At 51.0% G+C, this 18,419-nt stretch overlaps 5 protein-coding genes across 5 annotated transcripts; 2 read left to right on the forward strand and 3 right to left on the reverse strand.

Moving 5' to 3' along the window:
- Positions 1-571: 571 nt before the first annotated feature.
- On the forward strand, positions 572-5,071 carry FOXG_15416 (DNA mismatch repair protein MSH6). The gene is made up of 5 exons (XM_018395502.1): positions 572-1,199; positions 1,251-1,301; positions 1,357-1,519; positions 1,567-3,968; positions 4,018-5,071. Exons 1-5 carry the CDS (start codon positions 855-857, stop codon positions 4,690-4,692), a joined length of 3,636 nt encoding a protein of 1,211 aa, XP_018255386.1. The 5' UTR covers positions 572-854; the 3' UTR covers positions 4,693-5,071.
- Positions 4,838-11,679, reverse strand: FOXG_15417 (uncharacterized protein; the record flags this gene model as incomplete). The annotated part of the gene is made up of 5 exons (XM_018395503.1): positions 4,838-5,405; positions 5,492-6,041; positions 6,090-10,672; positions 10,729-11,249; positions 11,573-11,679. The coding sequence occupies 5 exons, from the start codon at positions 11,677-11,679 to the stop codon at positions 5,143-5,145; spliced, it is 6,024 nt and encodes a 2,007-aa protein (XP_018255387.1). The 3' UTR covers positions 4,838-5,142.
- Positions 11,680-11,923: 244 nt separating this feature from the next.
- On the reverse strand, positions 11,924-13,975 carry FOXG_15418 (uncharacterized protein). Its single transcript, XM_018395504.1, has 6 exons — positions 13,488-13,975; positions 13,395-13,438; positions 13,194-13,346; positions 13,037-13,145; positions 12,755-12,986; positions 11,924-12,709 (listed from the first exon to the last, which is right to left on the reverse strand). The coding sequence occupies exons 1-6, from the start codon at positions 13,552-13,554 to the stop codon at positions 12,298-12,300; spliced, it is 1,017 nt and encodes a 338-aa protein (XP_018255388.1). The 5' UTR covers positions 13,555-13,975; the 3' UTR covers positions 11,924-12,297.
- Positions 13,976-14,197: 222 nt separating this feature from the next.
- FOXG_15420 (uncharacterized protein) lies at positions 14,198-18,406 on the reverse strand. Its single transcript, XM_018395506.1, has 2 exons — positions 16,955-18,406; positions 14,198-16,900 (listed from the first exon to the last, which is right to left on the reverse strand). Exons 1-2 carry the CDS (start codon positions 17,477-17,479, stop codon positions 16,457-16,459), a joined length of 969 nt encoding a protein of 322 aa, XP_018255389.1. The 5' UTR covers positions 17,480-18,406; the 3' UTR covers positions 14,198-16,456.
- FOXG_15419 (protoheme IX farnesyltransferase, mitochondrial) lies at positions 14,296-16,118 on the forward strand. The gene has a single exon (XM_018395505.1). The coding sequence runs from the start codon at positions 14,404-14,406 to the stop codon at positions 15,907-15,909; it is 1,506 nt and encodes a 501-aa protein (XP_018255390.1). The 5' UTR covers positions 14,296-14,403; the 3' UTR covers positions 15,910-16,118.
- Positions 18,407-18,419: the final 13 nt, after the last annotated feature.

An 18,419-nucleotide genomic window follows, 5' to 3' on the forward strand; every position in this document is an offset into this window, starting at 1 on the left:
AGCAAGTCGATCTTACCAACGGACCTACGATGTTACAGAACTCGGCGGGCACAATTAATTGTTTAATTCTTCTGTAGCACAAAGCGATTTAAATTTTGATCGCGTAATGCTGTTAAAGAATCAAAGATTGGTTTGCATGTTATCTAGCCGTTAGGAAACATCGCCAAGTTGAACAAGGTGATAATTTGGGTCTTTACATTTTACACGGCAAAGAACTGAGGTGCTTGAACAACAATGAAACACTGTTAAGAAGCTGAGCTTGCAGTCTCTCAGTGAAAGAAATAAACCCAGAATAACAGGAATTCTTTCACTGCATCGACTAGTCTTTAATTCGGTGATGTCCGGGGTCATCATTGTTCACGGCACGGGTTGTGCAGATGATCCAGGGTAAGCCAGCAGTTTTGCGTCTGATCACAATGAGAATGCTGATTGGGTCGCGATAAGAACTGCCGGGAAGTGGGGCCTCTCAACGCTCCTCGCGTACCGAGCGTGCTTGCCCAGTGCGAAAGACCCGCTAGACTCGGTTGCTGGGCTGTCACTTTCCAATTAACGCGTGAGGACGCGTGCACCCTGTCCCCTACTAAATTACCTGACGCGACTACAGCTCAATCTAAGAAAGACATGGCCCTCCCAATCTGAAGTTCCCATCCACCATCCTCACCTTCATTCAATCACCTACTTATTCTATTTCGTCCAGACTTTTGTTGTTTTGTCAATTGTTACTGATTGTTTGCCTACCGACACATACTCGTCATCGAATACTGTCCCACTGTCTCTTTTTACCTGATTCACGCCTGTCGATTGCCCTGCCTAGCACATTTAATCGCTGCGCACTGCTGAGGCCATTCACCACCATGGCGAGCCAACGATCAACTGCGGCCCGAACGCCCGCTAAAGCGACTAAACCGGCTGCCACTACTTCTTCAGCCAAGCAGCGTTCAATCGTTTCTTTCTTCCAAAAAGCGCCCCCCTCTTCCCCCGCCGCTGCCGCATCATCGCCTCTTGCAAAAGCGTCTCCCACGGCCAAGCAATCCTCGTGCTTGAAAGAAACAACGAAGGCAAATTCTTTGCCAAAGACAACTCCGCTCTCCAAGTCCAAGCCCAAGCCAACTGTCGCCATCAAGCAAACAACCCCCGTCCCTGATAGTGACGCTATTGAGCCCCCTAGCTCCCAGGAGAATCTCGATTCGGCCATGAAGGTAAAGAATGCCCCGAAAAGCGCAGCGACACGAGCTGACACGGACCGACAGAAGTCCTCCAAGATGAACCACGACGCTCTCCCCAGCAGTCCGACTCGAAAGGTGAGAAACTCGCAATGCAAGATACTAGCTAGATCAGCCACTGATGCTCCCGAAGGTCAAAAAGGTTGTTAGTTACGCCGAATCCTCAGAGGAAGACGAGCCTTTCCAGTTTGGCGGGCCCGCAAGCTCGCGTCGAAGAGCGAGAGTACGACAGGTTGTTAGGGATGAGGACGATTACGAAGAACAAGAGGAGGAAGAGGCAGAGGAGAACGATAGTGGTTTGTCTCCCCGTGTCTGATTCACTGTTCAACTCTAACGATTGCAGATACTATGGATGACTTTATCGCATCAGACTCAGACGAAGATACCTCTCGTTCCAAGAAGCGAAAGCGACCCTCAAAGCCCACTGCTCCCCGAAAACGATCGAACAAGTCATCGCCTATACCTGAACCCCATATAGATATCAAGGATAGCATTCTTGAAGAAGATGAGCTGATGGATGATGTGGGAGGCTCTACGGCCTCGCAATGGAGCTACGATGCCACCTCTACCGATAAGCAGCCGGTAGTCAAGCCCGCTGAGAGGGTGGCTTTGAGGGACCCTAAGTACAAGGAGAAGGCACACACCAAAGATCCCGACCAAAGGTATCCTTGGCTTGCCAATATTATGGATAAAGACAAGCGAAAGCCCGATCATCCCGAGTATGACAAGCGAACAATTTACATTCCTCCTGCTGCTTGGCAGAAGTTCTCTCCTTTCGAGACTCAATACTGGAAGATCAAGCAGAACCTTTGGGATACAATTGTCTTCTTCAAGAAGGGCAAGTTTTACGAGTTATACGAGAACGATGCCACCGTAGGACATCAGGAGTTCGACTTCAAGATGACAGACCGGGTCAACATGCGCATGGTTGGAGTGCCTGAGAGTTCGCTCGATCACTGGGTGAACCAGTTTATCGCCAAACAATACAAGGTTGCTCGTGTTGATCAGATGGAGACAAACTTGGGTAAAGAGATGCGCGAGCGACAGGATAAGAGCAAGAAGGCCGACAAGGTCATCACCCGTGAGCTTGCTTGTATCCTTACAGCCGGAACACTTGTCGACGGTAGCATGTTGCAAGATGACATGGCCTCCTACTGTGTCGCTATCAAGGAATCTGTCGTTGACGATCTCCCTGCTTTTGGTATCGCCTTTGCTGACACTGCTACTGGACGTTTCTACCTTTCTACCTTTGTGGATGATGTGGATTTGACCAAGTTTGAGACCCTCATCGCTCAAACCGGCCCCCGAGAACTACTTCTTGAGAAGTCTCGCATGTCTACCAAGGCACTGCGTATCCTCAAGAACAATACTAGCCCAACCACCATCTGGACACACCTCAAGCCAGGTGACGAGTTCTGGGAGGCGGATAAGACCCGTCGCGAACTCGACTGTGGAGGCTACTTCAAGGCAGAAGATGCTGACGAGGAGGTCTGGCCTGAAATTCTTCAATCGCTACGCGATGATGATTTGGCCATGTCGGCAACTGGAGCATTGATCTCATACTTGCGCTTCCTCAAGCTTGAGAGACCTTTACTGTCGCAGGGCAACTTCGAGCTCTACAACCCCATTCAAAAGAATGGAACACTGATCCTAGATGGGCAGACGCTCATCAACCTCGAAGTCTTCTCCAACTCGGTCAACGGCGGTTCCGAGGGTACGTTGTTCAGCCTACTTAACAAGTGCGTCACGCCCTTTGGAAAACGTCTCTTCCGATCATGGGTCGCGCACCCGCTTTGCAACATCGATCGCATCAACGAGCGTCTCGATGCTGTCGAGATGCTCAATGCCGATCAGACGGTACGTGAACAATTCGCCTCACAGCTTGTCAAGATGCCCGACTTGGAGCGACTCATCTCCCGAATTCACGCTGGGGCTTGCAAACCCGAAGATTTTGTCAAGGTCCTGGAAGGCTTTGAGCAGATAGAGTATACCATGAGCCTTCTGGGAGCTTACAAGGGTGGTAACGGCCTCGTCGACCGCTTGATTTCATCGATGCCAAACCTCGATGAGCCTTTGAGCTATTGGAGATCAGCTTTCGATCGCAGCAAGGCACGCGACGAGAAGCTACTTATTCCTGAGCGCGGTATTGAAGAGGATTTCGACCAGAGTTCTGATCGCATTGAGGAGATTAAGCAGCAACTCGAAGATCTCTTGGCCGAGAAGAAGAAGGAGTTCAAGTGCAAGCTTCTCAAGTTCACAGACGTTGGTAAAGAGATCTACCAGCTGGAAGCTCCCAAAAGCGTTAAGGTTCCTTCAACCTTTCGCCAAATGTCAGCGACAAAGGATGTCAAGCGCTGGTACTTCCCCGAACTATCCCAACTTGTGCGAGAGCTTCAAGAAGCGGAAGAAACCCACTCACAGCTCGTACGCGAAGTTGCGTCGCGATTCTTCCAAAAGTTTGATGTTGACTATGAAACATGGCTGCAAGCCATCAAGATTATCTCGCAGCTGGATTGTCTTGTCAGCTTAGCCAAGGCATCCGCGTCTCTTGGCCAGCCAAGTTGCCGCCCAGAGTTTGTGGATGAGGAGCGAAGCACTGTTGACTTCCAAGAACTGCGACATCCTTGTATGATGAACACAGTCGACGACTTCATTCCCAATGACATTAAGCTTGGTGGTGACCAGGCTAAGATCAACTTATTGACTGGAGCCAACGCTGCCGGTAAATCTACCGTCCTTCGCATGGTGAGCTCTTTCTTCTCAACATACTATTGTACAATGCTAACAACCACAGTCTTGCGTCGCCGTCATCATGGCTCAGATTGGCTGCTATGTCCCTGCCACTTTCGCACGCCTCACTCCCGTCGATCGCATCATGTCTCGTCTCGGCGCCAACGACAACATCTTCGCCGCTCAATCGACCTTCTTTGTTGAGCTTTCCGAGACCAAGAAGATCCTTTCCGAAGCCACACCCCGATCATTGGTCATTCTGGATGAACTTGGTCGTGGAACCAGCTCTTACGATGGTGTCGCCGTCGCCCAGGCTGTTCTGCATCACGTCGCTACTCACATTGGCTGTGTCGGTTACTTCGCCACTCACTACCACTCTCTCGCGACAGAGTTTGAGAACCATCCCGAGATCCGAGCACGAAGGATGCAGATCCACGTTGATGACGAGGAGCGTCGCGTTACCTTCTTGTACAAGCTGGAAGATGGTGTCGCCGAGGGTAGTTTCGGTATGCACTGCGCCGCTATGTGCGGTATCTCATCACGCGTGATCGACCGCGCAGAAGTCGCTGCCAAGGAATGGGAGCACACCAGCCGTCTCAAGGATAGTCTTGAGAAGGCAAAGACAGGGTGTTACATCCCGCTTGGTATTCTCAGCGACATCGGTGCACTGCTTGGCGATAAAGGCGAGATGGGAGACGCGGGTGTGGATGTTCTTCTTAATGCTATCGAGGCATTGTAATATGACACAAATAAGGCTTGGAACAAGGAGGAACGGACAGGTTTCTAGAGGAATTGGTGATATCTTGCAAGGCGTGTATGGCGTCGACTTTACATGTATTTGGACTGACGACCTCTGATAGAGTTGTCACAAGGGGATCGATAGGCGTTGCAATGGAGTTCTATTTGAGACAGACATGCGAGATCAATGTGCTTTGGGGTGTTACAGACAGTATAATGAGAGGCAATTGCCATAGCGATAGAGAGACCTAGATAAATAGCAAAAGATACAAGATCCCGGTTGACCATTGCCCATACCACCCAGCGAACAAACTCAATTCAGCATGACGCCGATCCCAAACCATGACAAACAACAAAGCTAATACTCAGTCCATCATTCAACATGCAAATCACTCATCAAATCTCAACAGAACGAAGCCAGTTCAACTCGAATACCATACTGTCAAACTAATCACCTATCCGGATCACTGCTATCATAATCAGGCTCTGGAGCCGGAGTCGCAGTCTTTGAGCCAGCCGCTTTTTTAGGTGCAGGTTTTGGTGCAGGTTTTGGTGCAGTTTTCGAAGCAGCCTTCGAAGCAGGTGCCACAGCCGCAACCGAAGCAGCCGTCGAAGGAGCAGGAGAAGCGGTAGCGGTTTTCTGCATACGAATTCGACTCGAGGCACGCGAGGGTTGCGTGCTGGCCTTCCTCCCACGTTTGGGAATCTTGGTGCCTGTGACAATGTTAGTCCTGTTCATATCAAGGCATTGGAGAGCGGTAGGGAAGAGGATGGAACGGAAGGATAGTGTTGGTACTTACCAGTCTTGGCCTTCTTCGCAGCGGGTTCCTCAGTCTCCTCCTCAATTGAAGTAATTGCACTCTCAGGCCTCTTCAATGCCGGAGTAGCATCAATGTTGAGATTACTAATGTCCTCCGGAACAGTCGCATGCATCGACCCATCAGTGTCAGTGTCGCTCTGATACTTATACAAAGTATCAGGAACTTCTACTCCGGTGTACATCTTGCGTCGCTTTCGTCCATCCGAGGTGTCATCCCATGGCAGACCGGGCGCTTCCCACGATCCAGGGAAAGGAGGGTCCCCTTCGTAGGGAGGCCAGGGAATGTCCCACCATTCATTGTTATCTGGGTTATTGGGGTCGGAGCGCCAGACTGATGCGAACTGGTCGCTTGAGTTGGTAGGATAGATCGTGCGTGCGTATGTTGGGTAGCGACGGCGGAATGATTTCTTGATCTTGCCGAGCGCCTTGGGTATGTCAGAGCCTTTGATCCAACCGCTGCGGTTGGGGAGACGTTCAATTGAGCCTGGAGCGTTGCGAATACCGCAGCATCGTCTCTTGTCGGTATGTGCCTGTGGTGCGTTAGTATGCCTTTCAGCATGGTAGGGATAGATACATACCTCGACTTCTGCATCACGACCGATGGGCGAGTGGTTGGGACTCTTGCTTCGCTTCTTAGGCACCTTGCGGAGACACTTGGAGCAGTACATGTCCTCGTTGGGATCAAAGTCGGGATCTTCAGGGCCGAGTTTCTTCACCCAGTCTGGAGACTTCGCTCGACGACGGAAGGGCTTTCCTCCTTGCTCATTTGGTTCCTCGTCGTAGTCATCAGTCTCATACCCATCATCTTCATACTCGCCATCCTTCTCTCCCGTACGGCGAGTCTTCCTGGCCTTCTTGCTCTGGGCTCGTCCTCGGGCGACACTGCTCTGAGCCTCGCTGCCTTGTGCTTCAGTGGAGGAAGCCGTTGTCTCAGGCGGTTCTTCCTGAGCCTTGGTATTTCGTCGCCGACCACGAGAAACTGTAGAAGCGGCTTCGCTGTGGCTCTCAACCGCCGATTCGATCTCCTGTGTTAGAGCCTTGCGTTTCTTGCCCGCTTTCTTCGTAGGGGGGTTCCTGGAGACAGGCTTCTTGGGGGCAGGCTTCTTGGTTACCACCACAGCACCAGTTGACTCGTTGGACTCATCCATAACCTCATCGTCTGAAAAGACCTCAGTCACCCGCGGAGTCGGGCTGAGAGATTTGCTCTTCGAGGCATTCCTAGCAGACTGACTTCGAGCACGTGAACGACCAGAAGGCTGTCGCTCGCTGGAACTGCCACGGTTCCCATTGTCACTGTCACTGTCATTATTGCTCTCATCCTCGTCATCGTCATCGTCATCGCCATCTCCATCTTGATCGTCCTCATCATTTGATGGAAGCAATTCACTTTGCCGCGTTTTGTGGCATTCCTCAATATGACGAAGATACTCCGGGGCAGTCATATCCCCAATGACAATACCGCACTTCCCGAAATATTGACACTTCTTAACGGGCGGACGGTGTGAGCGCTTTCGAGCTTCAAGATAAGCCTCAGCTCGAGCGGCGGCTTCCCGTTCGAGCTTCGCCCTGGCTTCCTTGTCAGCCTTCTTTCTAGCCGCATCTTGAGCTCTTGCTTCCATCTCTTCCGCCGCCGTTGGTCTGATCCTCCGAACGGTTTCCACCTCCCCCCTCAATGGACTCCCGGTGTTCTGAGAATAGACCATATATGGACGCTCTAAAACCGGCTGCAGATCACGCCAGAGATCATAGACATGACAGTCCATGTGCTTCCTACAATCCTCTACCTTGCGTTTGCTTCTTATTTCTTTGCCTTCCTCATCTGTGCCCTCGACTACGAAGAACGGAAGATCGCAGAATGGACACTTCGCAACCTCAGAACACCAATGCCCGGTCGTGATGTGGTACCATAAGCCCCAAGAGCCGAGCCCGCTGATATCAGGAAAAGCGCATTTTCGGATGGGACAAACGTCTGGAGGATCAAGGACAGCTACTGGTCCAGTCATGTCATACCAGGCAGGGGGGTTTGAGAGACTTCGCGGAGGCTCAGGAAGTTTATGTGTATCCAGTGAATCCCGTGCCTTTTTCGCTCGTTGGATAGCCCTCTGGACATGACCAGGAAGCGGAAGCTTTTCTGTTGTTGGTGTCTCTACCGGCGGTGGCCTAGCCGTCAAACCACCGCCAGGGAGGTCTGGTGGCACTCGACGAGACCCAGAGAGATGGGATGGCAATGGACGAGCTGCCGGAGCCGGGTTCGACGCTGTACTAGGTCCCATATGAGCTACAGGAGCCGGGTGGCGAGGGGGAGCTGAACGAAGTGCAGTGAAAGGATTGGGAATTTGTCCCAGAGAGAACGGCTCAGCAGATTGGGTTTGAACTACCGGTGGCGGGTAGCCCGCAGGTTGCTGAGGGGGTTCCGATGGGTGCGGTACTGCAGGCGTCGTCCTAGGAATAGGCTCATCCACAAGACCCAAGACATTCTTCAGGTCCCTAGTATGCTTCTCCCGCATATGCTTCATCCTCTGAGACTTATCCCACCATTCAAACATTGGCTCATCGCACCAAGGACACATTCGCGACTTATGAGCTTCCAGAGTATGTTGCTTCCTGGCCTCATGATCGTCAGCCCGGCAGGTGAAGTCGCAGTCCTCAAAGATGCACTGCATGGTGCGCTTGAGAAGCAGGTTACGAGTGTTCCAGAGGGCGCGCTGCAGCTCAGCTTGCTCGGTGGGTGTGAGGATGGCTTTGGAGATCATCGGGACGTTGCCAGAATTGGTGGTGCGAAGCATCTTCTCTGCAGGCGCTGCAGTCACAGGGATGCCAATTGCAGCTGGCGAAGACCCAGCTCCGAGGTTACCAAAGATACTGGGTTGAGTGGCCCATGTGCGTTCTCGGGCCTCTCGTGGCGCGTAGTCGTCAAAATCCCATGGTGACCTGTGGGAAGGACCAGGTCGGGAGGTAGCGACGTGTTCGGTCCCGTTATCGTCTTCATTGTCATCGCCGTCGTCACCACTCCCAGCGTCATCGTCCCCTCTGCTTGATTCGTCACTGCTGTGATCACTAGGGATTGTTATCTCAACCCTTTGATTAGGGGCGTCTCCAGACAACGAATCACCTCCCGACGGCGAGTCATCTCCCTGCAACGAATAACCATAAAGATATGAATCTGAATCTGAATCTGCTGGTCTATAAACCCGGGGACGGTCTGCGGGATAAGGTCTGTTGGCCCAGTCAGGTCGACTGGTTGCCAAAACACCAACATCATACTCCTGCTCCTCCTCAGCTTCAAACTTGCCATAAAGCGTCGGTGCCTCAGGCAACGCGAGTTTCGAAGCCGGAGGCTCTCGGATTTCGACATGAGGCAGCGTAGGGCTCACGAACGCCCCAGCTCTGTAGGATGAGCGTGCTCGGTCAATTACCTCGTTGTCATTAGGACTCGGGGAGCCGAGTCTTTGGGGCGATGAAGGGTAATTGATGGCAGGGTCGACTATCACATCTTTTTCGACGTTCTCGATTTCAAGAGTATCTGCACCTAGCCGAGGGCGCGTGATATAAAGTTCGGGGTTAAAATCACGAATGCCCCAGATGTTGTCCTCCGATATGCATGCATCCCAGTCGACATCTGATTTCTTGACAAATGAAACTGTAATGTCTGGAGACGTAATGGATTCTCTCACACGATACCATTCAACGTCGGATGCGTCAGGGCGGATTAGGTAGGATGGTGTGTCTCGAGTTTGAAGACTGTTGGCACAACGAGTCTCCTTGAGCAGTATGTGATCCTGGCGCATGTCTCTCTGGTACTTGGTCTTGGATACGAGTTGGTATACTGCGTCAAAGATCTGACTGGCTTGAGATGTCAGAGGTGGCATCTCGACCGAGATCTCTTGTCCATCGTGCCAAGCAGGGAACAGACGACAGCGCCCAGGGCGAAAATGAGGGTGAATGGTCAAAAACCAACATGATAGAGTTTCGATCTTCTCGCCAACAAGGCGTCCGTAGGCATCCTTGTTCCCACCACGATATCCACGTTTCGGAAGAATCTCCAAGCCCTTGATACCATCCCCATAGCTATTTGTGGGGTCTCCCTCAAGCACATACACGGTCGAAAGCTTTCTGCTCGACTCAGGGTCAAAAGCCTCCGTAGAAATCTCACAAATTGGGTGAAAGGCTGCGCGATACTCGTCTCCAGAATTACTGTCATTTACCAACAAGTGAGGGTTAGGGCTTGGGTAATAGTTGGGAAAGATCAGAGGTTTCACATCGGGGTCGAGCCAGGTGCATTCAATCATCCAGCAAGCGCCGGGGCTGTTCAGTGGGTGAAGAAGCTCCCAAGCCGATTGCGGCAGACCCATGGCACCGTAAACGACAGGTACGGTCAATGAAGCGTCTGGCTTGTTCTTGTCGTAGAGACGGAACAAGGCATGGTTGTACTCGGAGCATCCCGCATCATAGTAGCCCAAAGGTCGACCAAAGAGGATATCAGTGGCGACCCTGAAGTAAGCATTGTACTGCTGAGATGCATAGTTGCTAGCGACGAAGCTTTGGGTCTTGGTTTCGGGGAATGGGATATAAGCATAACTGATGGCATCCTTCTCAGGTCCATTGGGGAAAGACCCAAGAGAGCGCCCAATCCTGACGGTGTCTGTCTCCAGTTGCTTCTGGGAAGGCTCCCAGTGCTCGGTTGTGTTTTCTGAGTCCTTCCGAATGTAATTAATAAAGAGAGTACAGCAATCCTTGTGTGACTTGTCTTTGGGCCCCAAGGCAAAGTGTTCCTCAAGGAAGAGCATTGCTTTACTATCCCTTGATAAGGGCAATTTGTCACGAATGGTTTTCCTGTCGCCGGTCTTCTTATCAAAAACATGGAGGTCGAATCTGTACTCCCTCTCCCTAATATCGTCAGGATTATTATGTAATAGTTGTCGTAGGACGAGTGCAAATGATCGCCACTTGCGAGGGCGAAATGGTATGCGCCCATAGAGGTTATACAGATAAGTCCATCCTTCCTCAGGGACAGCGGGAGTCTCAGTTGAGGGGACATAGTCACAAGCGATGCGATCGTCGCATGCGGCTTGAGGTGAACTGGGTCCTTCGCCTCCACGAAGACTCAAAATCGGTTCGCTTGCCCGTGGAACCGGGACTGGCCGACTGAAGGCTTCCTTAGCTTGATGTTGTTAGTCGTGTATCTGAAGATTTGAAGAGGTATCGTAGTCAGCTTACCTTTCAGGCTATCCTTTCCCCAGTTGCGACGGTCGTGAGCTGTAAGAAAATGCATTGGTGGTTTGATGTTGTACAATGGGACTTCCTCCTCCATACCCACAGCCAGGGAGAGCTCTTTGAGAATGTCTTCCATTGGAGCAATTGGCAACCCAAAGTACATCATCGTGAGCTTTGTTTCCAAAGAATCCTCGACGCCCTTGAAGCGATCATTCAGAAGAGCCTCGTAGCGCTTTGTATTGGCAGTTTGCAATTCCTTCACGTCTGCGCGATCAGATGGCATCAACATGCGACTCTCATAGTATGTGAAGTCTTCTCGAATGATGTCTTTGATGGGAGTATCCGACTTCAGTCTTTTAGAGAAAAACTTGTGCTTCTTCACCCATTGTGAATCGTTTGGGCCGATAAGAAGGTCGAGGCGCGTCGCGGCAATGTCAGAAGGTACGTAGTCGAGGGAGGACTCATCCTGGCCTGCAGATGAGAGTATATCGGCTATTTCCTCCATCTGCGTGAACAACCATACACTATCACAAGATGAGATGCTCGTCAAAGGCGGATTGCGAGGGTTACGCTCTATGTGTATAATGAAAGGCCAAGAAAAGATACAGAGATAAAGGGTATCAACAAATGAGTGTACGTGAGAGTATTCTGGGAGCTCAGTTGGTGTGGATAGAACAAGGGAAAGGGCATAAAGAGAAAGAGGTCATACTGGTCAAAAGTTCTGGAGGGTCACAGAGGGTGTTAAATCGCACACCTGATGCAAGACCCTTTGAGGCGAACCTCGCCCGGTGGCCGCAATGGCCTGGGTGCAGTACCATTGTTCTCAGGCTAGCATCACCGCACGTACCAGAAGTGGTTTGCCGTGGTGTTGGCAACAAAGAGAGATGTCTTCCTTTTGACAAGTTGATGGGTGGTCTGTGACGAGGATCGCCCTTCCTCGGCGTTACCGTTCATCCTTTGAGCTTAGCTGATCTTGTTTTCGAGGCTTGGCTCAAAGGTCAACATCTTGCGCTGCATTCCGACTGCTGTATTAAGAATAATTCAGAATTTTTATGAACATTTTCTTAGAGTCTGTCGCAACCCCTGTAAATGCATTGAAACAGAGGAAGAGACCGTTGGAAACAAAAACGGTTGGTGACCTGACGGCCAATCGCCCAGCCACACAAAACGTCAACCCCAAAAAGGTCGACAATAACAAACACATATTGACACAAAATTAGCAACAGGCAGGCCAAATCTCCAAGCACCTCTCAATCGAGGTGCAATCAAGCCTCCTTCGATCAGTGAGGTGTGCCTGTTCTTTGTCTCCAGCCGGACTTGGTAGGTCCGAAAAGAGGGGAAGCTCAGTCAATGTAAACAAAGAAGCCGGAAACACGGTTGCGTGGAAATAGCAACTGGCAATGTGTTGTTTGAGCTTCTTTGTTCAATCGCAAATAACGAGTAATCACGAGAGGGGAATGGGGGCTATGAATGAAGTCGTTCATTATGGTATTGTAAGATGCTTCTTTTGTCCAATTTCGGTCTGGGTATCGGATGTTGCAATGCCAACTTGACGGACTGATGCGTCCAGGATCACCCAGCATGCTGCTTCACAAGTCCCTCGAGCTTGTCTTGGAAGTCGGCGAAGTAGTTGATGGCCTGGATAATCTTACCTTCACTCGTACCAAAGCCACTTCTGGTGAAAGCCATTCTCCATGAACTTTCATCCCTAACCAGGGCATTGTAGTCTTTCGTTTCCCAGCTCTTCTTTGCAGGGCCTTGCGCGAAGTATTCGCCCAGTGTGCCATTCCAGGTCGACAAGTCAGCAGCAGCGAGTCCATTGAGTAAGTTCGGTGAAATCGTGACATGTTGTATCCCGGCAAGCTGCATCACTTCATCCACAGATGTGAGTGATGCTGCCAACACTTGTGTGCGGAATGAATGGCTAATGTAGTAGGCTTGTGCTTCGCGACAAAACTCAAAGGCTTTGTTTTCGTCAACGTATCTGTGATTGTTAGAATGGCGAGGGCCCGTAGCAAGTCAAACTCACCCAGCTTCAAAATGAACTTTGAGCTCATTGACATATGGTGCGATGTATGTACACTGGGCCTCGGCAGCCAACGCCGCTTGCTCCATGCAAAACATGGTAGTCGCAAGGGTCGCAATTCCTTTCATCTCAAGTGTTCGACATGCCTGAAGACCTTCCCAAGTTGCGGGGATCTTGACGCACACCCTCTTCTCGTCGAAGTCCGGCGCCAGGTGTTTAAAGATATTCACGATACCTATATAGCTAGTGAGCGTGAGCAACAGAGATACGAAACGGAAGACTTACGGTAGGCGTCACTAATGGTGCCGTTGGTTGAGTAGGACAGCTTTGGGTTGGTCTGAATATGCACGTAGCCTGTAACATTAGGTACGATCAATAGTTGAAGTTTTACCATCTTGTCAGGTCAGTAAAGCTCCATTGCGTGGGTTTTCTGCTACCATACCAAGATCTGTACAACAAACTCCTCGAACGTCGCGGACCCTTGCAAGTCCTTCAGTGCCCCACGGGCACTTTGAATGGCCTCTCTGATCAGCGCATCGTGATGCAAAAGGGGTTCTCCAGCAAGCGGTCTCGAGATCTCCGAGAATGCGATTGCCTGAAGGTCAGCACTGCTGGGAGACACGGGCATGGAGAGCACGCTTACCTGGTTAGATGTGCAATCCACAAAGGGACCTAACTCATGAGCGACTATTATTGAGTTAGTAATCGAGGCCTGTGACATGTTTGTGGCTCATACCATTCGAATCAAGAGTATCGCAGTCAACTCGACTGGTCTGGCGAAGAGCGTCCAACAATGTCGTCATGTCAGCGATATATCAATGCGGATGAGCTGCTTTCTTTGAAGAAATCCGCAGAGAATAAGGAGTCAATTGTGATTTAAATAGTATTCTTGTCAATTTCGACAATATTTGGCTTTATCATCAAACTCGTCGATGGAGTCGTTCTTCTCAAGTCAAGTCACCAAGCCGAGCTGACCCCCACCAGAGTTAGAGCATGACGGAAACTTTGGCGGCCATTCGCTCGGCTTGGCTACCCGAAACGCTTGTTTCTCTCCTGTCATTCGGCTGCAATTACCACGACGAGAATGACGAGGCAAGAGGGGTTTCCCTTCTCCAGGCAGCACCATTTCCAGATCCCAATTCACTTGAATTGATGGGGTAAAAACTTTCTACGCCAATGTAGAGACGATGCTGTGATCATGTGGTGGAAACGCGTGGGTCGAAGTGGTTCTCCGATTGTGAACTTGCTGCGGAGGGGAGGCGATTGAGTTGCTACCGGCACTTGTCGGTTATTCCACCCAAAATGATCACAAGAATTCCGTGAGACTTGCGATTGATCTTCATAAGATCAAACTTTGATGAAATAATGAGGATCTTGGTGGCTTTGATTGGGTTTAGCGGCGCTCAATAAGAATTCATGGATTTCGAATAATAACAAGCAAGAGGTCGCGGGGTCCTTCTCCAACTGCCTCTGCACGTGATAAATCACGTTTCCTTCCCCAGGATTCCCCAATCGGGTTATCCACCATTGCATCAAGAATCTGCTGCAGCATCACCAGTCGAACCACTCCCAGTCAGCTCCCAGCTCCCCGTCACCGTTCAACCCGGCGTGTCCAGCACCGCCATGAACCCAATCGCAATCTCCACGCCATAATGCGACCACCACGATGTCTCCTCCCCGCCGCGGAGAAGATCCTCCTCAAAGCAGCTGCACCCGCCAGCCGACGGTGCATGTCCTCGTCCGCAGCCTTCCAGCCGCCTAGAATAGTCGCTACCACTCCATGGAAGGGGTCTTCGTTTTTCCTCTCGAATAGATTGTTTGATAGATCGACATGTCTCGATTTTGTAATATTACGGCGTGCCAATGGCATTAGATCCACGTCGGCTTCGGCGGCTACGATATCTTCTACGAATACTGCGCAGACGGAGCCGGAACAGGAACTAGCACCTCATCGAAGACGACAGGCTCAACGGAGAGAGAAAGCCGCGGCTGAAGCTGCGGCCGCTGCACCTCGCGGCGAAAAACCACTACCTCCAGATGCTTCATCCCTCCTCGCTTCACACGCCGCTTCGCAAACGAGTTCTTTCCGACGCTACCTCTCCGCATGTCTCTCTCTCTCAAAACCCCGATTAACAATGCTCGTCGTCCTTACCGCTATGGCTACATACGCTTTATACCCCGTTCCTGAAATGCTGTCGCCGAGTACTACCGAGACACCGAGTTTGAGTCCTTTAACATTATTATTCCTCACGATTGGCACGACGCTATGTTCTTCTAGCGCCAATGCTCTAAACATGCTTTATGAGCCTTCGACGGATGCTAAGATGACTCGAACTCGAAACCGACCGCTCGTACGAAAACTCATCTCTCAAAGGGCTGCGGTTCTGTTCGCAGTCTTGTCTGGAGTTTTGGGTACAGGCGCCTTGTACTTTGGTGTCAACCCCACTGTTTCCGGACTTGGGTTCGCCAATATTGTTATCTACGCTGGAATGTACACACCTCTCAAGGCCGTAACGGCTTTCAATACCTGGATCGGAGCGGTGGTAGGTGGCATTCCTCCTCTGATGGGCTGGGCTGCGGCTGCTGGCGAGACTGCCACAAAAGACGGTTCATGGCGTGAGCTTTTATTCTCCCCCGACGGTTCATCCATTGGCGGCTGGGTCATGGCTGGTCTGTTATTTGCATGGCAATTCCCCCACTTCATGGCGCTCAGTTGGCCCATTCGCGAAGAGTACAAAAAGGCCGGTCTTCGAATGCTAGCATGGACAAATCCCGCACGAAACGGCCGAGTCGCTCTGCGTTACAGCTTCGTCTTCATTCCCCTCTGTGTATCTCTCTGCGCCGCAGGAGTAACCGAGTGGTCCTTCGCAGTAACGAGTTTACCAATAAATGCCTGGCTTATCAAAGAAGCCGTGCGCTTCTGGCGGTACGAGGGTCACCAGGGCAGCGCGAGAAGCCTTTTCTGGGCCAGTGTATGGCATCTCCCTGGCATTATGATCCTGGCTTTGTTACACAAGAAGGGAATGTGGAGTAGAGTCTGGAGAAGTGTTTTTGGCGAAGAGGAGGGAGAGTGGGAGGAGGAGGAACTGGATGAGATGATGGGCATGGCTGCGGAGAGTGCAAATAGCCAGTTGCAGCACGATAAGCCTGTGCGGTGACGTGTAGGATAACGAATGAATATGTAACAACAATTGTATCTGTGACGGGAAATAGATTTGCCGCATTTGGCTTTGTCAACTGTAAGAAACTCACTCATACATCACAACTGTAGATTCTGTGAATAGAAGAAGGACATGAAAGACGAAACACTTCTTCATAGCGAATGCGTAAATAGATTGTAAAAGACAATGCGCTGCTAGATCCTCATGCACCTCATGTCGTGGTATCTCTATCTCTAGTTATACAAAGGAAATGTGCCATGATCATTCCCACTCCTCCTGACCACCATTTTAAACAAACAGACAAAGAAAGAATACTAATAAAAACATTAAGCAAGTAACGCCCCTAGAGCAAAATATCCTGCGTTATCGTCGTTATAACTGCCTAGAAAGCGCCAAACACCGCGTAAACCCTGCTGCTCGCCATGCAGTATGCTGGATTATAAGGATTGACAAAAAGAATGGACGGCGAGGGTGGGTAGTGCCTCCGACGAGGCTTTGTTGAAAAGTCGTGAAACAAGCGTATAAAAGAGAGAATGGATCAAGGTTAAACACCTCTTCCTGGACGGTTAATAAGATTCCCAATGCCCATATCTGAACTTTGCGGTCGCTGCGTCATGTACTGCGGACTGTTCCCCTGACTATGACCATGATGGCCGTAGGGATGACCCGCACTCGCTTGGGAGCTCACGCTCGAGGAGTAACCGTGGCCGCCGTAGCCTGGCGCATAGGCTCCGAGGCTGTACTGGACGGCAGCGGCCATGTGGTGAGGCTGGAGCTGCTGGAAGGACGTGTTGGCCGAGGCCACGACGGACGAGGCGGTGGTCTCGGGGCTGCTATAGGATGCGTCTAGTTCGTCAACCGGTGTCAGGCCCATGCCGGAGATGCCGCTGTCGTCGTCATACCCTGAGAGAGCGCCGGACTCGAGACGGTCGCGGCGGGCTGCGGCGCGGGCTGCGCTTTGCAGATTCTTGAGGCCATTTGACATGCACTGCAGAGTATGTTAGTAGATGTTCTCACCATAGTGGTAAAGACGACAACGTACCTTGGCTTCGACTACGTTCCACTTCTCGCCTGTTCGAGCTGCGAGACCACTCCAGATCTCCTTTCTCATAGCCATGTACTCCTTAGCCAGACGCTGAAGCTTGAGGTTGTCCCAATCATCAGCACCCTTGCGTTCCAGCAATCGCTCGTGACGCTTGCGGCATGCATTGGGAGTCTTGGAGGGAAAGTAATTCGATTGGATCTGTTGCCAGTTCAGGCCTTGCATCCTCGCAGTGAGAAGTTGCTGGTCATCTGCAGCTCCCCAGGCACCCGAACTGGGTCTGTGTTGGACAGGCGCAGGGACGGAAACAGGTGGTGCGGAGGTTGTAGCGTAGGATTCGTATGTAGGCTGTTGAGCTTGTGATTGAAGGGGCATAGAAGAAGAAGCAGTTGTACTCATGCCGTAGTAGTTGGGCATGGTCATGCGCTGCTGGTTGTATAGAGGAGTGGGGGCGAGAGAGACTGGGATACCAGCATTGTAGCGGTTCTGAGATGAGCTTGTAGCTCGAGAGTGTTTCGGCATCATGGAGAAAGAGTAGTGGGGGTGTAAAATCGAGAAGTGAGGGGATTCACAAGGTGAATCCTGTAACAAGATTACGGATTAAGCGTAAAAAGAGGAATAGGTCCGGGTCAACCGGCCTGGTAATGCTTGATCGGTCTTGAAGATGACGGCCCAAAAAGAAAACGGATCCTCGTCCAAGCGAGAAGTCCAAGTGTAGTAGTAGCGAGAGGGTCAAGGAAAAGCTAAAGCACGACGGGTCAAGAAGCGACAGATGGGATAGCGCCAAGATAGAACCACAACGAGAGAAGAAAAGGAAAAATGAACCTAGGAAAGATGGAAAAGTGATGTTTTGTCTGAAGAATGGAGAACAGGTCCTTAGAAGGCCGGATATGAAGCAGCTTTAAGGCCTCGAGGAGAGGACAAAGACCAATCTCGAGGTGGGCGGCTCTGGGACTGAAACAAGATCCAGAGACAATGAAACAGCACACTCGTGTCTGAAAGAAGCAGTTTCCCATGAATGGGTTGCTGATATTGGCTCAGCAAAGCGGCTGTTTGGAAGAGGCATGGGCGGTTAAGAGAGTGGGCGGTTACAGTCGATATGGAGATATCTTGGTGGAGAGAGGTTCATCCGTACTACCAAGTTTGAGCAAGCGCCGTATGTCCAGGGCGTGTATGTGCACAAGCAAGAAATTTGTTTAAACTAGAAAGCTAAAAGCAGGAACACAGATCTCGAGAACCACCCGATTTGCATATGTGGATGATCCATGAGGGCGCCTGGGGAAATTACGACGGGGTTTTTGCATGGTGTGAGCGCAACACAAGCGCGGGAAGGAATAAGACTAAGGGCGGAAATAAGGATGCGCATCATAGTTGCACCGGCAGATGAAACAAAGACACAAGCTGAGCGAAAGCAGAGAGAGAAAGGGACGATACAAAGGGCTTGGTGTTGAGAAGACTCCAGAAA

This window comes from Fusarium oxysporum, chromosome 5, assembly GCF_000149955.1.
Source record: "Fusarium oxysporum f. sp. lycopersici 4287 chromosome 5, whole genome shotgun sequence".
Classification (NCBI taxonomy): Eukaryota; Fungi; Ascomycota; class Sordariomycetes; order Hypocreales; family Nectriaceae; genus Fusarium; species Fusarium oxysporum.

Bases quoted from the DNA above. Each gene is read 5' to 3' on its own strand.
- FOXG_15416 (XM_018395502.1), top strand. From the start codon at position 855: ATGGCGAGCCAACGATCAACTGCGGCCCGAACGCCCGCTAAAGCGACT. The intron at 1,302-1,356 runs GTGAGAAACTCG...ATGCTCCCGAAG, and splicing joins CCAGCAGTCCGACTCGAAAG to GTCAAAAAGGTTGTTAGTTA. The intron at 1,520-1,566 runs GTTTGTCTCCCC...TAACGATTGCAG, and splicing joins GGCAGAGGAGAACGATAGTG to ATACTATGGATGACTTTATC.
- FOXG_15418 (XM_018395504.1), bottom strand. From the start codon at position 13,554: ATGACGACATTGTTGGACGCTCTTCGCCAGACCAGTCGAGTTGACTGC. The intron at 12,987-13,036 runs GTAAGTCTTCCG...CTAGCTATATAG, and splicing joins CACCATTAGTGACGCCTACC to GTATCGTGAATATCTTTAAA. The intron at 12,710-12,754 runs GTGAGTTTGACT...TAACAATCACAG, and splicing joins AAAGTTCATTTTGAAGCTGG to ATACGTTGACGAAAACAAAG.
- FOXG_15419 (XM_018395505.1), top strand. From the start codon at position 14,404: ATGCGACCACCACGATGTCTCCTCCCCGCCGCGGAGAAGATCCTCCTC.
- FOXG_15420 (XM_018395506.1), bottom strand. From the start codon at position 17,479: ATGATGCCGAAACACTCTCGAGCTACAAGCTCATCTCAGAACCGCTAC. The intron at 16,901-16,954 runs GTACGTTGTCGT...CATACTCTGCAG, and splicing joins GGAACGTAGTCGAAGCCAAG to TGCATGTCAAATGGCCTCAA.